Source organism: Pituophis catenifer, unplaced genomic scaffold (genome assembly GCF_029215685.1).
Source record: "Pituophis catenifer annectens isolate HBS135680 unplaced genomic scaffold, rPitCat1.0.hap2 SCAF_2, whole genome shotgun sequence".
In the NCBI taxonomy this organism is placed as follows: Eukaryota; Metazoa; Chordata; class Lepidosauria; order Squamata; family Colubridae; genus Pituophis; species Pituophis catenifer.
This window is the reverse complement of record NW_027256882.1, coordinates 11,146,066-11,161,343: the sequence shown is the minus strand read 5'-3', so window position 1 is coordinate 11,161,343 and position 15,278 is coordinate 11,146,066. Positions and strand designations below refer to the sequence as shown.

Genomic DNA, 15,278 nt, shown 5'->3' with positions numbered 1-15,278 from the left:
CCAAATATTGGGGTATATGTACAAATTAGTCTGCAGAGAAAATATTTTATTGAACTATTTTACTTTTCTAAATCATATGAATGCGAAATAACCTCATAACTACGTAGTACGATGGACTCGCAGGGACGGCGCAACATGCATTAGGAGTGGGTGTTTGTTAATATGGTTTATTGGGTTAGGGATTTTCTGTCTTCACTGTGAATTGTATTGTGTTGGGGGGGATGCACTGAGGGAGCTCCACCAATCTCATTGTACATATGTTGTGCAGTGACAATAAAGGTTATTATTATTATTATTACAATTTATTGAGGAGTCATACTTGGGCTTTTGCTGATTTAATAAGTAGGACTGAAAGAGCAAAGGAGAAAGCCGGGCAAAGAGAGCGAATTATGAAAACCACCTTTCAATTTAAAACATGACATTAAGAGGTTTGCAGATTTCCACAAGCTGACAAATGAGAACAGTTGTGTCTTCTCTTGGCCTAATTCTTAATAAATGCACTGGATATGCTTTCTGCTCCTTTTTCTCTAGTGCCTTAAAGCTGGATAACTTCAGCACTCAGGACTATCTCATAAGAACCTCTTCACTTAAATGGTTTTCCTCCATTCTTATGGGGAGACGCAGGTAGTGTGGATCTGAGTACATGATAGAAAAACCAGAAGGGAGAAAATTGTGTCAGACACTGGATGTAAATATAACAGGATGAGATTTGTCCTTGATAAACCTGAAACAAGCATAAAAAATAAATCAGATAAAATATGTAATATATAATTTCCCACTGACCTGTTTGCAGACCTCTGCAAATATAACAGGATGAGATTTGTCCCTGATTACTGTATTTTCCGGCGTATAAGATGACTGGGCATATAAGACGACCCCTGAATTTTCCTGTTAAAATATAGGGTTTGGGCTATATTTGCCGTATAAGACTACCCCTCTTCCAACGCACATCAAATAAAAATTAAAACACATCAACTGGCTCACCCACAATGTAAAAGCAGCTGTGCTAGACCCAAAATGGCCCCTGCAACAAGCAGGAACCTCACACAGCCACAAAAAGTCCCAAAAAACAACTTTCACACTTTACACACAGAAAATTCCACACACAGCTTTGTGAGATTTTGTGTGTTTGTGTAGTTAGAGTGAAACACTACAAAAACATAGTAAATCTCAGAAAGCTGCACAAATATTATTTTATTTTATTTTTATTTTTATATGAAAGCTAAATTTAAAACTTCCTAAACTTTAAATGGCTAGGTCTAAAAAAGAACAACTAAAAAAATCCCCAATTAACTATTTTTTTTAAAGATCCCAAAGGGGAAAAAAACTTACCCAATAGAACAGGGGTCTCCAACCTTGGCAACTTTAAGACTTGTAGACTTCAACTCCCAGAATTCCTCAGCCAGCTTTGTTTTGCTGGCTGAGGAATTCTGGGAGTTGAAGTCCACAACTCCCTGCCTGCTTGATTGCAGGCAGGGAGTGGCTTGCTGATGGAATGGATTCAGGCAAGCGAAGCAAGGCAAGCAGCTAAGGTAAGCAAGCTGGAGGGGGAAAACTTTTTTCCTTCTCCATGGCTCTGGCGATCCCAGCTGAGTTGCCTGATTAGCAGATCATCAGAGCTTGGATCGTCAGAGCCATGTGAAAGGAGAAAACTTTTTTTCTTCTCCATGGCTCTGGCGATCCCAGCTGAGTTGCCTGATTAGCAGATCGTCAGGGCTTGGATCGTCAGAGCCATGTGAAGGAGAAAACTTTTTTTCTTCTCCATGGCTCTGGCGATCCCAGCTGAGTTGCCTGATTAGCAGATTGTCAGGGCTTGGATCGTCAGAGCCATGTGAAAGGAGAAAACTTTTTTCCTTCTCCATGGCTCTGGCGATCCCAGCTGAGTTGCCTGATTAGCAGATCGTCAGGGCTTGGATTGTCAGAGCCATGTGAAAGGAGAAAACTTTTTTCCTTCTCCATGGCTCTGGCGATCCCAGCTGAGTTGCCTGATTAGCAGATCGTCAGGGCTTGGATCGCCAGAGCCATTTAAGGCTCGTCAGAGCCTTTTGGGCTGGTCTGCCTGGTTACAGGAGAACGACACCCGGCATATAAGATGACCCCCGACTTTTGAGAAGATTTTCATGTGTTAAAAAGTCGTCTTATATGCCGGAAAATATGGTAGCTGAATCAAACGTAAAAAATTAATGAGGTAAAATTTATAATTGGTAGGTTTTCCACTGAGCTGTTTTCAGACCTCTGTGCAACTTTCAAAAAGCAAGTATCTCCTTGGGCTTCAGACATTTTACACTTCTGAATTATATAGTTACCCTCCTAATGCAAAAGAAGGGAATTGCCTTCTACACTGCCCATTTTCTCCCCATTAAATCCACTTAGTTAAATTACAAAGGTAAAACACTTTTCCACATTTTAAAACACATTGTTGAGATATTTTATTTTATTTATTTTATTTTATTTTTCATATTTGTATACCACCCTACTCCCGAAGGACTCAGGGCGGTGAACAGCCATAATAAATACAAATACATATAGAAGTTAAAAACTATTAAAAACAGATTAAGTAATTTGGCTCAAAGATTAAAACATCCAAATTTATCTAAGAGGTCTAAAACCCGATTTAAAAGCCAATTTAAAAAGGGAGAGTTAGGCCAGACCAGCTTGTTGGAATAGAAACGTTTTCAGGGCACGGCGGAAAATGCGTAAGTCTTGGATGTTTCGTAATTCCTGGGGGAAGCCCGTTCCAGATGGTAGGTGCCCCCACAGAAAAGGCTCTCCCCCTGGGGGCCGTCAGTCGACATTGTTTGGCCGACGGCACCCTGAGGAGTCCCTCTCTATGGGAGCGAACTGGTCGGTGAGAGGCTATTGGTGGCAGGAGGCGGTCTCGTAAGTACCCTGGTCCTGAGCCATGGAGCGCTCTAAAGATAGTAACCAAAACCTTGAAGCGCATTTTGAGATATTCTTGAAACTTTCGCTTCTAGGAAGTCCATATCTAGCTATTGACCATTGTCTGAATTACAGTACTTCACATTGATTGATATTAAAGAAGATCATAAAGGTAAAGGTTCTCCTCGTACATATGTGCTAGTCATTCCTGATTCTAGGGGGTGGTTCTTATCTCCGTTTTAAAGCCGATAAACCAGCGCTGTCCAAGACGTCTCTGTGGTCATGTGGCCGGCATGACTAAATGCCAAAGGCGCATGGAATGCTGTTACCTTCCCACCAAAGGGGTCCCTATTTTTCTACTTGCATTTTTTACATGCTTTGGAACTGCTAGGTTGGCAGGAACGGCCGACCTTTCGATCAACAAGCTCAGTGTCTTAACCACTGAGCCACCGGGTCCCTATAAAGAAGACCATAGTTCTTTATTAGCTAAAACTGCAGATGAGGTGGGTATCATGGCAGAGAAGACCTGTCTCCTTGGATGCAGACTCAATAACTATATATCATTAGTAGTCCCTCTCTGCCAGATCTAATGGGGGGGGGGGCTGACTTAGTGTCTTGGTGGTGTTTTTTTCCAAACTTCCTTTCTCAATGGAGCATTTTGGAAAGGACACTCTTGAGGAAGTTACAACAGTGATGTTTCTTCTCCTCATAATTTTCAAAATCACCACTATCCCTTGTTTTTCATGTTGATGCCACATCCCTTGGGATTTTCCTTCCCAACAGCCGAAGAGCAAGATGAGGTAATCCAACTTCCAGGCTGCATAAACACCTTGGGTGAAGTTTTGGGTAGGGCAGATGCTGTGCAGATGAACATTGTCTTATCCTATCAGATGTTAGCCTTTGATTGAGCTCCGTCTACACTACAGAAGCTACTGCAGGTTTGAGCTTGAAAGGTGTTCTGCTAACAGTGTAAGGAATGCAGTTCCATGGCAGGAAACAGTGCAGGCGTAGAAAGAATGATCCTCTTATTTCTGCTGAGCCTGTTCCTGCCTTGCACAGCCTCCAAGATGTGGAAGACCTCCTGCTCTTTGACTCTGGGGCGGGATGGAGAACAGCCATCAATTTACGGCAAGCCAGGAGACCTTTTCATTAGTGGCATGATCTGTGGAATAAAGACTCTTTTTCAACAAAATAATTTCCACAGGACTCCCTCTGCTATAGTTTCTGAGTAAGACTACAGGGGTGTTCCAACTTATTTTTCTTCCTTCCCCTCTTTCCTTCCTTGCTCTCTTCCCATCTTTTTTTTTTATTTGATTTATATGCCGCCCTTCTCCGGAGACTCAGGGTGGCTTACAATGTGTTAAGCAATAGCCTTCATACTTTTATATATTTATACAAAGTCAGCTTATTGCCCCCACAAACTGGGTCCTCAATTTACCTACCTTAGAAAGGATGGAAGGCTGAGTCAACCTTGAGCCTGGCAAGATTCGAACTTACTAATTGCAGACAGCTGGAGTTAAATTACAATGCATTAGTCTGCTGAGCTATCCAGGCTCCTCCAGGCTCTTGGTCTTTCCTCTTCCCCTTTCTCCTTTCCTGTCCCTTCTTGGATGCTCAAATGCAAAAGGGGAAACATTTCTCCTTTTGTTTTGTTATTATTTTTCTTTTGCTAACCCTCTGTCACAGTGGTGGGTTTCAACCGCATATTGCACGCGCTTCGCAAGCGCAGTGTATTATGGAACAGCTGAGATGCGGCAATCCGCTCTGCTGCGCCTTTCAGCTGGGCTAAAAACGACCAAATAAAAGGTATCTATAATGCAGGGGCCAGCGGGAGGGCCAACCTAACCATCAGAGAGAAACCGTTCGCTCTCAGCTCACCATCATCACTACTGGCTCGCCCGAACTGGGTCAAACTGGTAGAAACTCACCACTGCTCTGCCAGTGAAAATGGACCCCTCCCGAGCTCTGTTTTTGCTGGCAGAGGCACCAAGGGCCGGTCCTTCGTTGTTTCCAGGGCGGCTCCGCGGGCCAGATCTAAGCACTCCGTGGGCCTTGAGTTTGACATTCCTGAGCTAGAGGAATGGGAAGTCTTTCTGCCACCAGTTTAATGTGCAGAGCAAAGAGCTATTCTGCTTTTCTTCTGCATATTTTCACCAAACATGATCAGAACTGTTGAATGAGAAAATTTGTGGATACATCAATGCCAAGTCACCAGCCCAGAGCACAAACTGGTTGGAGAAGAGAAGGGGATGGGTAAAGAGAAGGAGGAGGAGAAAGATCAGTAGGAAGAGGAAACCGCTCCAAATAGCTGACAGGAAACTTAATGATTTTTTCACATTGTGCAAATGGGAAAAAAGTGCTTAAAAAGGAACGAGCAATTTGAGTTCTTTTTTTAAAAAAAATTCTATTTAAAAAATATAAGGGTATGAATTGAATGGTTTGTGAAGTAACCAACAAAATGTAAGTATCAGCAATATTGGTTAGGAAGTGAATCTCGGTCACCTCTCATCCCTAGTTCATACGTTCACTAGGTCTTGCATCTTTGCAAATTTTGAAAAAAACTATCTTAATCACTTTTCCTTAATTGCTTGATATAATGAGTTATATCCACTTTTTTCCATGAGTGTTCTGTTTTAAAGTTTTCAGTAGCTTTGTAGACTTCACACAGCATTCAGAAATTGGCAGATCAGAAATAAGAATCTACTTCAAAATATGTCAAAATATGTCTTGACCCAAAAATAACATCAAATTCCTACCTCCCAATGACAGGAGATAGAAAACAGCTTAGATAGAATTGCAGATATAGTCTACATCAACTATGGATGTAGTCAATAGTTATTGATACATTGCAAATATTTACAAGGTTAAAAAAAAGCAATGAAATAGACTGGTATCTTGCTGTGGTTGATGTTTGTGGAATGTAATCATATTTGCAGGAAAATAAATCCATTTTATTGGAAAATCCTGTCCTTCCTCTTTGCTGTCCAAGAGATCAACCAGGATCCAAAATTCTTACCCAACATCACATTGGGCTACACAATCCAGGACAGCTATTTTGATGTGAAAATGACTTCCGACGCTCTGATGGACCTGCTTTCAACTGGAGAGGCCAACGTGCCCAACTACAGCTGTGGAAGGCAGAAAAACATCCTGGCACTTCTTGAAGGGGCTGCCACGGACATCTCCATCCAAATTTCAGCCATGCTGGGCACCTACAAAATCCCACAGGTGTTTGTATGCATGGAACTGTACCTAGATTTGTAATAGGAGTGAAAAGTCAGCATCCTGATATCCCAATGCTGATTGGCGACTCATGAAATCTAATTGTGATAATTTCCCCTTAATAATAGCATCTTCAAGGCATGGCCCAGCTGTTCTTGATAGATAGATAGATAGATAGATAGATAGATAGATAGATAGATAGATACCTGTTTGTGGTAGAAAGCCTGATCCCTTAATGGTTATTTGAATTCAGTGTTGGTTGGATGAATAGACTGTTGTCCCCAATTTGGGTCTGAGCCTGGTGCCGAGGTCAATGATGGACACCAGACATGAGGTGATTTGTGTTTTTGATTGCTTTTTATTGGAGTACTCCAATGAAACCGGCTCCTGGCCTAAATGCCAAGAACCAAGAACAAAGGATTAAGAAAGTTTTATATATTTTCACTAAAGGAGAAGGGGGGACAAAGCAGGATAGTAAGTAATAACCATCTAATAAACATTTTAGTAATGATCTAGCTATTTGTTCTTTTGGTCTCTCTCTTTTTTTTTTATTTACACTTTATTGGTTTTTTTTTACACAAGTAAAATATAATAACAATTCTGTTTGACATCGGATTCGCCGTGTTTATACATATATACATGAAAATATATACGTTCTTTTGGTCTCTATCTATCCCTCTTCTAAGCCTTGCCTAATGAATGCTCCAGGAGTTATCTAATAAACATTTTATTTCCTGCAGGCCATCTCTATTCCTAATTTTTAGCTGAGGTCTGCAATTTGCCTAACTCTGTTTTACTTTTATCAGCTTTCTAACTACCCAGAATTGTTACAAGCTTTACATCTGCATATTCCCTGTGAATAAGCAGTCTTTGTTCTTATCAGATAGACTCCACAATTACAGACTTCCTGATTTACTTTCAAGTCTGTGTCATGACCTTGCTTTATTTTAATAGACAGCCCATCAAGACGTCTTAGTCATTAATGGAGAAATGATCTCTAAAGTGAGGTTCCTGCTTAAGGGCTTGTAGTTGGGTGAAATGACAAGGGAAGCAACTACCATATAAAAGTTCCTTTTTTGGGGGGGGGGCAAAAGGTGGCTACCCTTTCTCCAAGAAGAAAAACATAATTTAAATCCTCAATTTGGATAGTTAATATTTGGACCTTGATATGACAAAATAGTGACCCTTAATACTTTCCTTTTCAGATCAGTTATACTTTTGCTTCACATGTGCTAAGCGATAAAACTCAGTTTCCCTTTTTCTACCGGACTCTCCCTTCAAAAGGAACCCAGTACTCAGGGATTGTGAAACTCCTCCATCATTTCAGATGGATTTTAATTGGGGTCATTGCTCCAGACAATGACGATGGACAAACCTTCATGAGAACTTTAACAACCCTGCTCACAAGGAATGAAATTTGTGTGGTTTTGTCCCAAACCATCTCTGTGGTTGCCTTCAATATATATATTAATTTAAAACAATTCTACAAATGGACACAAGTCAATGTCTTTATTTATTTTGGAGAACAAGGTTCCTTCATAAATGGAATATTTATTATGCAGGAAGTGTTTAACCGTGTGAAAGCATCCACTTATGGCAAAGTCTGGATCACTACAGCTAGCTGGGATTTTATGCTGGATTTGAGATACAGTCCAGAAAATATACTCTACACTTATGTTTATTTTTCCTTCTTCACCCACCAGAAAAAGTGGGTAAACCAGGATGATTTCCACTTATTTTATCCATCTATTAGAAGATTTGTAGAGATAACATTTCCTTGTTCATATTCAAAGCATCCCTTGGCCAAGAAAGGTAGGACAAAGTGCACCGAGAAAGAGAAGCTGAGGATCCAACTGACCAAGGAGGGGAAGGAAAGAAACTTTTTTCTAGACAACTACCAAATTTACCACTCTGTCTGGGCTGCAGCACAGGCGTTAAATGCTGCATACTCTTCCAGAAGTGAGAAGATGAGGAGAAAGGATAGAGAGAGGATGGAAGTTCATAAATTGCAACCATGGCAGGTATTACCTTTTCCATTATAGGTCTCTATCCTCTACTTGAGGCTCATTACTGTAACTGCATGGATTGTATAGCTAAATGGAAACAATGCACCATGCTGAGATTTGAGCAAATGCAACAGTTAATCTCCCCTAGGTACCAAACAATAATAGTTCAAGTGTCAACTACTTAACAACAATTATCTTCATCCCATTACATCAGCCCATCCCACCCAGCCAGGGAGGAAAGGTATGTTACAGACCCCATCAGTTAAAAGACTATGACTGGTGGGGTCTAGCAAGAGAGCCTTCGCTGCCATTTTCCCCAGAGTTGAAGCAGCCACTGATCTTCTGAAAAGGATGTTAAAATGGCTTTGGTCAGGTCACTTGATGGGTTGATAGAGGAATTAAAACATGGCTTTGTTGATCTGTGTGGAGAGCCCAGAGGACCATGCAGGCATGGGGCTGGTTAAAAGTCCTCCTTTTGCCTCTTAACTAATTTTAATAGTGTTCACTCACTCTTGTCTCCTTTTAATTTTATATACACTGTTTTATATTTTAATGTTCTATTGTACACCATCCAGAGTTCAACAATGAAGGTTGAACAATGAATGGTTCAGATATGTGAAAAACAAATTATAATATAATAATACTACAGAAAAATACCAAAATAAGTCTAAATTCAGAGTTATGCCACATACCCAAGAGAGATATACCGAGTCATTTGGTATTTCCTTGATTTCATTTTTTTTTTCTGAGTAGAAACTCAGCTCAGATTTAGGGATCTTAGTAATACATAAACATAATGCTTTCCTTCCCAAAGAACTAGATCTCATAATGGACATTTAAGATTAAAATATAAGATGTGTCCAGATATTCAAAAATGCATAGCCACCTGAGTTTGAATGAGTTTCACTCCACGGGACTTTCAAGGCTGAAAAATTAGTCGTATCTCCTCCTTTCCTTCTCTTCTTTTGTCTTCTTCCCCTCCTACATCATCATCTGCTCTTTCTATTTTTCCTCTCCTGTTTTCCCCTTCACCAGTTTCACTCCTTCCTCCAAAGCTCTCATTTTTACAACTCTTCCATGGGTGGAGTGTATTTAGATGAGAATGGCAAGATGGCAGCTGATTTAAACATCATGAGCTCGATGATATTCCCTAATAAGTCCATAAAGAGATGGAAATTTGGGAGTCTGAGAAGAGAAGAATCTCCAGAGCTCAAGCTTTTCATTGATCAAGATGGTACTGCCCCCCTCAACCTACTGGACAAGGTGAGAGAGAAAAGGCTTTAATTTCTCCAACTTTAGTAACTTTACTGCCTTGAATACCTGTCATTCTTCTAATTGCAAAAACCAAAAGATCTCATCTCTCCATTTATTCCTATACTGGAGCCTTATCATCCCTTCATAAACATCCCGAGGCCATTCTTGATATCACACAAAGAATGTTATCTTTACTGTTAGATTGGCATGACAATGCAATGAAGTCTATAAAGGTCCACAAGGGTAATCAGAATGACAAAAAGAACATGGAGCTTTCCTCCACCCATTTTGTGAGTTATGGGGCTGGTGGAAGTTGTCAAGGACAACTTAAATCAATCTTATTTGTGGATAACTAGAAGACAGTGTCTTAGGGAGGCAACATAAAGACAAAGTCATCAAGGCATGTTTTAGTCAGGGCTAGGTGTAAATGGAGAAAGCTGCTTAGCATTAAAATATGATGACATTTGCAAAGCACTATCAGATCACCTGAAGCTCAGTCCAGAGCCACGGTGGCACAGTGGTTAGAGTGCAGTTCTGCAGGCTACTTCTGCTGACTGCCTGCAATTTGGCAGTTCAAATCTCACCAGGCTCGAGGTTGACTCAGCCTTCCATCCTTCCGTGGTCGGTAAAATGAAGACCCAGATTGTTGGGGGCCAGAGGCTGACTCTGTAAACCGCTCAGAGAGGGCTGTAAAGCAATATATAAGTCTAAGTGCTATTGGTATTACTATTAACAGAAAGCTTCATGGGAAACCCTGAAGAAGCAGAAGGAATGAACAGAGTGAGACCTAATCAGGGAAGCAATAGATAGTTGTATCAGTCATAAGAACAGTATACAGGCTTGAAGCTCCAAATTCAGCACACTGCTTAAGAATGATTTTATACTCCGGATCTCTCATCGCCACAAATAAATGAGATATATCACATTTCCTTGACTTCTCTTTCTTTTTTCTTGCTCAGCCTCTGCCTTCTTCCAAGTGTGTGGAAAGCTGCCATCCAGGTTTTGTCAAGGTGCCTCGGGAAGGGGAACCCCTTTGCTGCTATGACTGCCTTCCTTGTGGAGAAGGGACCATCTCCATTTGGGAAGGTGGGTGATGCTGGAGAAAAAGGAAGGAGGAGTGTTTGTGTGTGTGTCTGAAAATTAGCATTTTGGGAAACCTAGCAGCATCTCCATGTTCACCCAGCTTTCACCAGAATAATGAAAGTGGTGCTGTAATGCCAAGCCATAAGCTTTCTCCCTCTGGGCCATGCCTTGATACACTTAGAAAAGGGCTGAGATTTGCATCAAAACATTTACACTCTACTTTCATCAGTCTGATCCTATGGATGCCAGAGCCAAGGCCATTAGTGACATTCTCCCAGCAGCCACCAAAAGCAGACTAAGATGCTGGTTTTCATGGAAAAACTGATCCACTACCTGGGAAAAATGTGTACCAAATCAGTCATACACTGATTTATTTTATTCATTCATACCTTTTCTTTTTGGCCTATAATTCCTACAACTGAAGCTTAAGTTACAGAAATTGGCGGCTCTGTTGTGGCTCGTCAGCTGCCAGCAGAGCTAGCAGCAGAGTCAGACGAGGAGGACATGGAGGGAGGGCCTGGGCCAGATTCAGAGCCTTTGGGAGGCTTTGATAAGGAAATAGCATCAGAGACACAGGGAGAGCCAGGGCCCTTTGTCGTCCCCCAGGTGGAGAGGGAGCTCTCTTTGGGGCCTGAGCTGAGTGAGGGGGAAGAACAGATGGGGGCCATCCCAGATGCGCGTATGCCCACAGAGGAAAGGAGAGGAGAGCAAAGGAAAGCAGTAAGCCAACTCTCAGGGATAGGCAGATGCAGACACAAGCCAGCCCCTCCCTTGCTGGGAAATAAATAGGAGGGATTTGGGAGTGGCCAGTTGTCAGAGACAACTGTTTGTTTCTAGTATACAGCAAGCAATTCGGATTTCTTGGATAAACCCAGGTTTGTTGGGACTAATTATATATGATCTTTTGTTTATCCCTGTGAATAAAAGACTGTTACTGCCCTGTTATAAAAAGGGGGTTAACTCATGAGTAAATGTCTTATCACTACTTGCAAAGGTTGGGTTAGAACAGGCTCCTAGATATATTTAATTTGGCAACCCAGTTGCCTTTCAGTTTGTTAGAGTGGGGATTCCCATATCTCTTGAAAATTGCTGTTGATGGGGGGGGGGATGTTTCCCCTTTACCTAAATTCTTCCCAGGCTTCATCATTTTTATAAAATCTCCACCTCAAACATGTGTGAAGGAGCTTTCGCCCCAAACAGGGCATTCAAGCAAATGGAAAAAGTAAAACCTCTACTAGAGATATTATACTTTTTTTTTCCAGATGCAAAAAAATGTCTGACATGTCCAGAAGATCAATATCCGAACATGGCCAAAGTTCAATGTATCCCTAAAATGATAACTTTCATGTCCTACCAAGAATCTTTGGGGATCATCCTAGTCTCTTTTATTCTATATTTCTCCATCACTACTGCTCTGGTGTTAGGAATCTTCATTAAACATCGAGAAACTCCCATTGTCAAAGCTAACAACCGGGATCTCTCCTATATCCTCCTGGTCTCCCTCCTGCTTTCCTTTTTGACTTCCTTTCTCTTCATTGGTCAGCCAAGAAAGTCCACCTGCCTCCTCCGTCAAACAACCTTCAGCATTGTTTTCTCACTTGCGGTCTCTTCTGTGCTGGCCAAAACCATCACAGTAGTGTTGGCCTTCTTGGCCACAAAGCCAGGACACACGATGAGGAAATGGCTGGGAAAAGCTTTGACCAACTCCATTGTTATTTCTGGTTGTAGTGTCCAGATTGCCATTTCTGCCATTTGGTTGGGAATCTCTCCCCCCTTTCCAGACTCTGATATGTATTCCCAGCCTGGAGAGATTGTCCTGCAATGCAACGAAGGGTCTGTTGCCATGTTTTATGGAGCCCTGGGCTACATGGGCTTCCTGGCCACCATCTGCTTCACGGTGGCTTTTCTGGCCAGAAACCTGCCTGGAGCCTTCAATGAAGCCAAGCTGATCACCTTCAGCATGCTGGTCTTCTGTAGTGTCTGGATCTCCTTTGTGCCCACCTATCTGAGCACCAAAGGGAAATTCATGGTGGCTGTGCAGGTCTTCTCCATCTTGGCCTCCAGTGCTGGTCTGCTGGGCTGCATCTTCATCCCCAAATGTTACATCATTTTACTAAGACCAAATCTGAACACCAAGGAACATCTAATAATCAAAGTAAAATAGAAAACTTAGCTTTTCTGGATTCATTTTTTAACAATCTAATTTAAGAAGAAAATTCCCTTGCTCTTCCAAATATTGGGGTATATGTACAAATTAGTCTGCAGAGAAAATATTTTATTGAACTATTTTACTTTTCTAAATCATATGAATGCGAAATAACCTCATAACTACGTAGTACGATGGACTCGCAGGGACGGCGCAACATGCATTAGGAGTGGGTGTTTGTTAATATGGTTTATTGGGTTAGGGATTTTCTGTCTTCACTGTGAATTGTATTGTGTTGGGGGGGATGCACTGAGGGAGCTCCACCAATCTCATTGTACATATGTTGTGCAGTGACAATAAAGGTTATTATTATTATTATTACAATTTATTGAGGAGTCATACTTGGGCTTTTGCTGATTTAATAAGTAGGACTGAAAGAGCAAAGGAGAAAGCCGGGCAAAGAGAGCGAATTATGAAAACCACCTTTCAATTTAAAACATGACATTAAGAGGTTTGCAGATTTCCACAAGCTGACAAATGAGAACAGTTGTGTCTTCTCTTGGCCTAATTCTTAATAAATGCACTGGATATGCTTTCTGCTCCTTTTTCTCTAGTGCCTTAAAGCTGGATAACTTCAGCACTCAGGACTATCTCATAAGAACCTCTTCACTTAAATGGTTTTCCTCCATTCTTATGGGGAGACGCAGGTAGTGTGGATCTGAGTACATGATAGAAAAACCAGAAGGGAGAAAATTGTGTCAGACACTGGATGTAAATATAACAGGATGAGATTTGTCCTTGATAAACCTGAAACAAGCATAAAAAATAAATCAGATAAAATATGTAATATATAATTTCCCACTGACCTGTTTGCAGACCTCTGCAAATATAACAGGATGAGATTTGTCCCTGATTACTGTATTTTCCGGCGTATAAGATGACTGGGCATATAAGACGACCCCTGAATTTTCCTGTTAAAATATAGGGTTTGGGCTATATTTGCCGTATAAGACTACCCCTCTTCCAACGCACATCAAATAAAAATTAAAACACATCAACTGGCTCACCCACAATGTAAAAGCAGCTGTGCTAGACCCAAAATGGCCCCTGCAACAAGCAGGAACCTCACACAGCCACAAAAAGTCCCAAAAAACAACTTTCACACTTTACACACAGAAAATTCCACACACAGCTTTGTGAGATTTTGTGTGTTTGTGTAGTTAGAGTGAAACACTACAAAAACATAGTAAATCTCAGAAAGCTGCACAAATATTATTTTATTTTATTTTTATTTTTATATGAAAGCTAAATTTAAAACTTCCTAAACTTTAAATGGCTAGGTCTAAAAAAGAACAACTAAAAAAATCCCCAATTAACTATTTTTTTTAAAGATCCCAAAGGGGAAAAAAACTTACCCAATAGAACAGGGGTCTCCAACCTTGGCAACTTTAAGACTTGTAGACTTCAACTCCCAGAATTCCTCAGCCAGCTTTGTTTTGCTGGCTGAGGAATTCTGGGAGTTGAAGTCCACAACTCCCTGCCTGCTTGATTGCAGGCAGGGAGTGGCTTGCTGATGGAATGGATTCAGGCAAGCGAAGCAAGGCAAGCAGCTAAGGTAAGCAAGCTGGAGGGGGAAAACTTTTTTCCTTCTCCATGGCTCTGGCGATCCCAGCTGAGTTGCCTGATTAGCAGATCATCAGAGCTTGGATCGTCAGAGCCATGTGAAAGGAGAAAACTTTTTTTCTTCTCCATGGCTCTGGCGATCCCAGCTGAGTTGCCTGATTAGCAGATCGTCAGGGCTTGGATCGTCAGAGCCATGTGAAGGAGAAAACTTTTTTTCTTCTCCATGGCTCTGGCGATCCCAGCTGAGTTGCCTGATTAGCAGATTGTCAGGGCTTGGATCGTCAGAGCCATGTGAAAGGAGAAAACTTTTTTCCTTCTCCATGGCTCTGGCGATCCCAGCTGAGTTGCCTGATTAGCAGATCGTCAGGGCTTGGATTGTCAGAGCCATGTGAAAGGAGAAAACTTTTTTCCTTCTCCATGGCTCTGGCGATCCCAGCTGAGTTGCCTGATTAGCAGATCGTCAGGGCTTGGATCGCCAGAGCCATTTAAGGCTCGTCAGAGCCTTTTGGGCTGGTCTGCCTGGTTACAGGAGAACGACACCCGGCATATAAGATGACCCCCGACTTTTGAGAAGATTTTCATGTGTTAAAAAGTCGTCTTATATGCCGGAAAATATGGTAGCTGAATCAAACGTAAAAAATTAATGAGGTAAAATTTATAATTGGTAGGTTTTCCACTGAGCTGTTTTCAGACCTCTGTGCAACTTTCAAAAAGCAAGTATCTCCTTGGGCTTCAGACATTTTACACTTCTGAATTATATAGTTACCCTCCTAATGCAAAAGAAGGGAATTGCCTTCTACACTGCCCATTTTCTCCCCATTAAATCCACTTAGTTAAATTACAAAGGTAAAACACTTTTCCACATTTTAAAACACATTGTTGAGATATTTTATTTTATTTATTTTATTTTATTTTTCATATTTGTATACCACCCTACTCCCGAAGGACTCAGGGCGGTGAACAGCCATAATAAATACAAATACATATAGAAGTTAAAAACTATTAAAAACAGATTAAGTAATTTGGCTCAAAGATTAAAACATCCAAATTTATCTAAGAGGTCT

The 15,278-nt window shown here is 41.2% G+C and overlaps 1 protein-coding gene across 1 annotated transcript; it reads left to right on the top strand.

The window, feature by feature from the left end:
• Positions 1-3,856: 3,856 nt before the first annotated feature.
• On the top strand, positions 3,857-12,609 carry LOC139309834 (vomeronasal type-2 receptor 26-like). Its single transcript, XM_070934036.1, has 6 exons — positions 3,857-4,008; positions 5,817-6,108; positions 7,308-8,123; positions 9,144-9,371; positions 10,322-10,448; positions 11,708-12,609. Exons 1-6 carry the CDS (start codon positions 3,857-3,859, stop codon positions 12,607-12,609), a joined length of 2,517 nt encoding a protein of 838 aa, XP_070790137.1.
• The last annotated feature ends 2,669 nt before the right edge of the window (positions 12,610-15,278 follow it).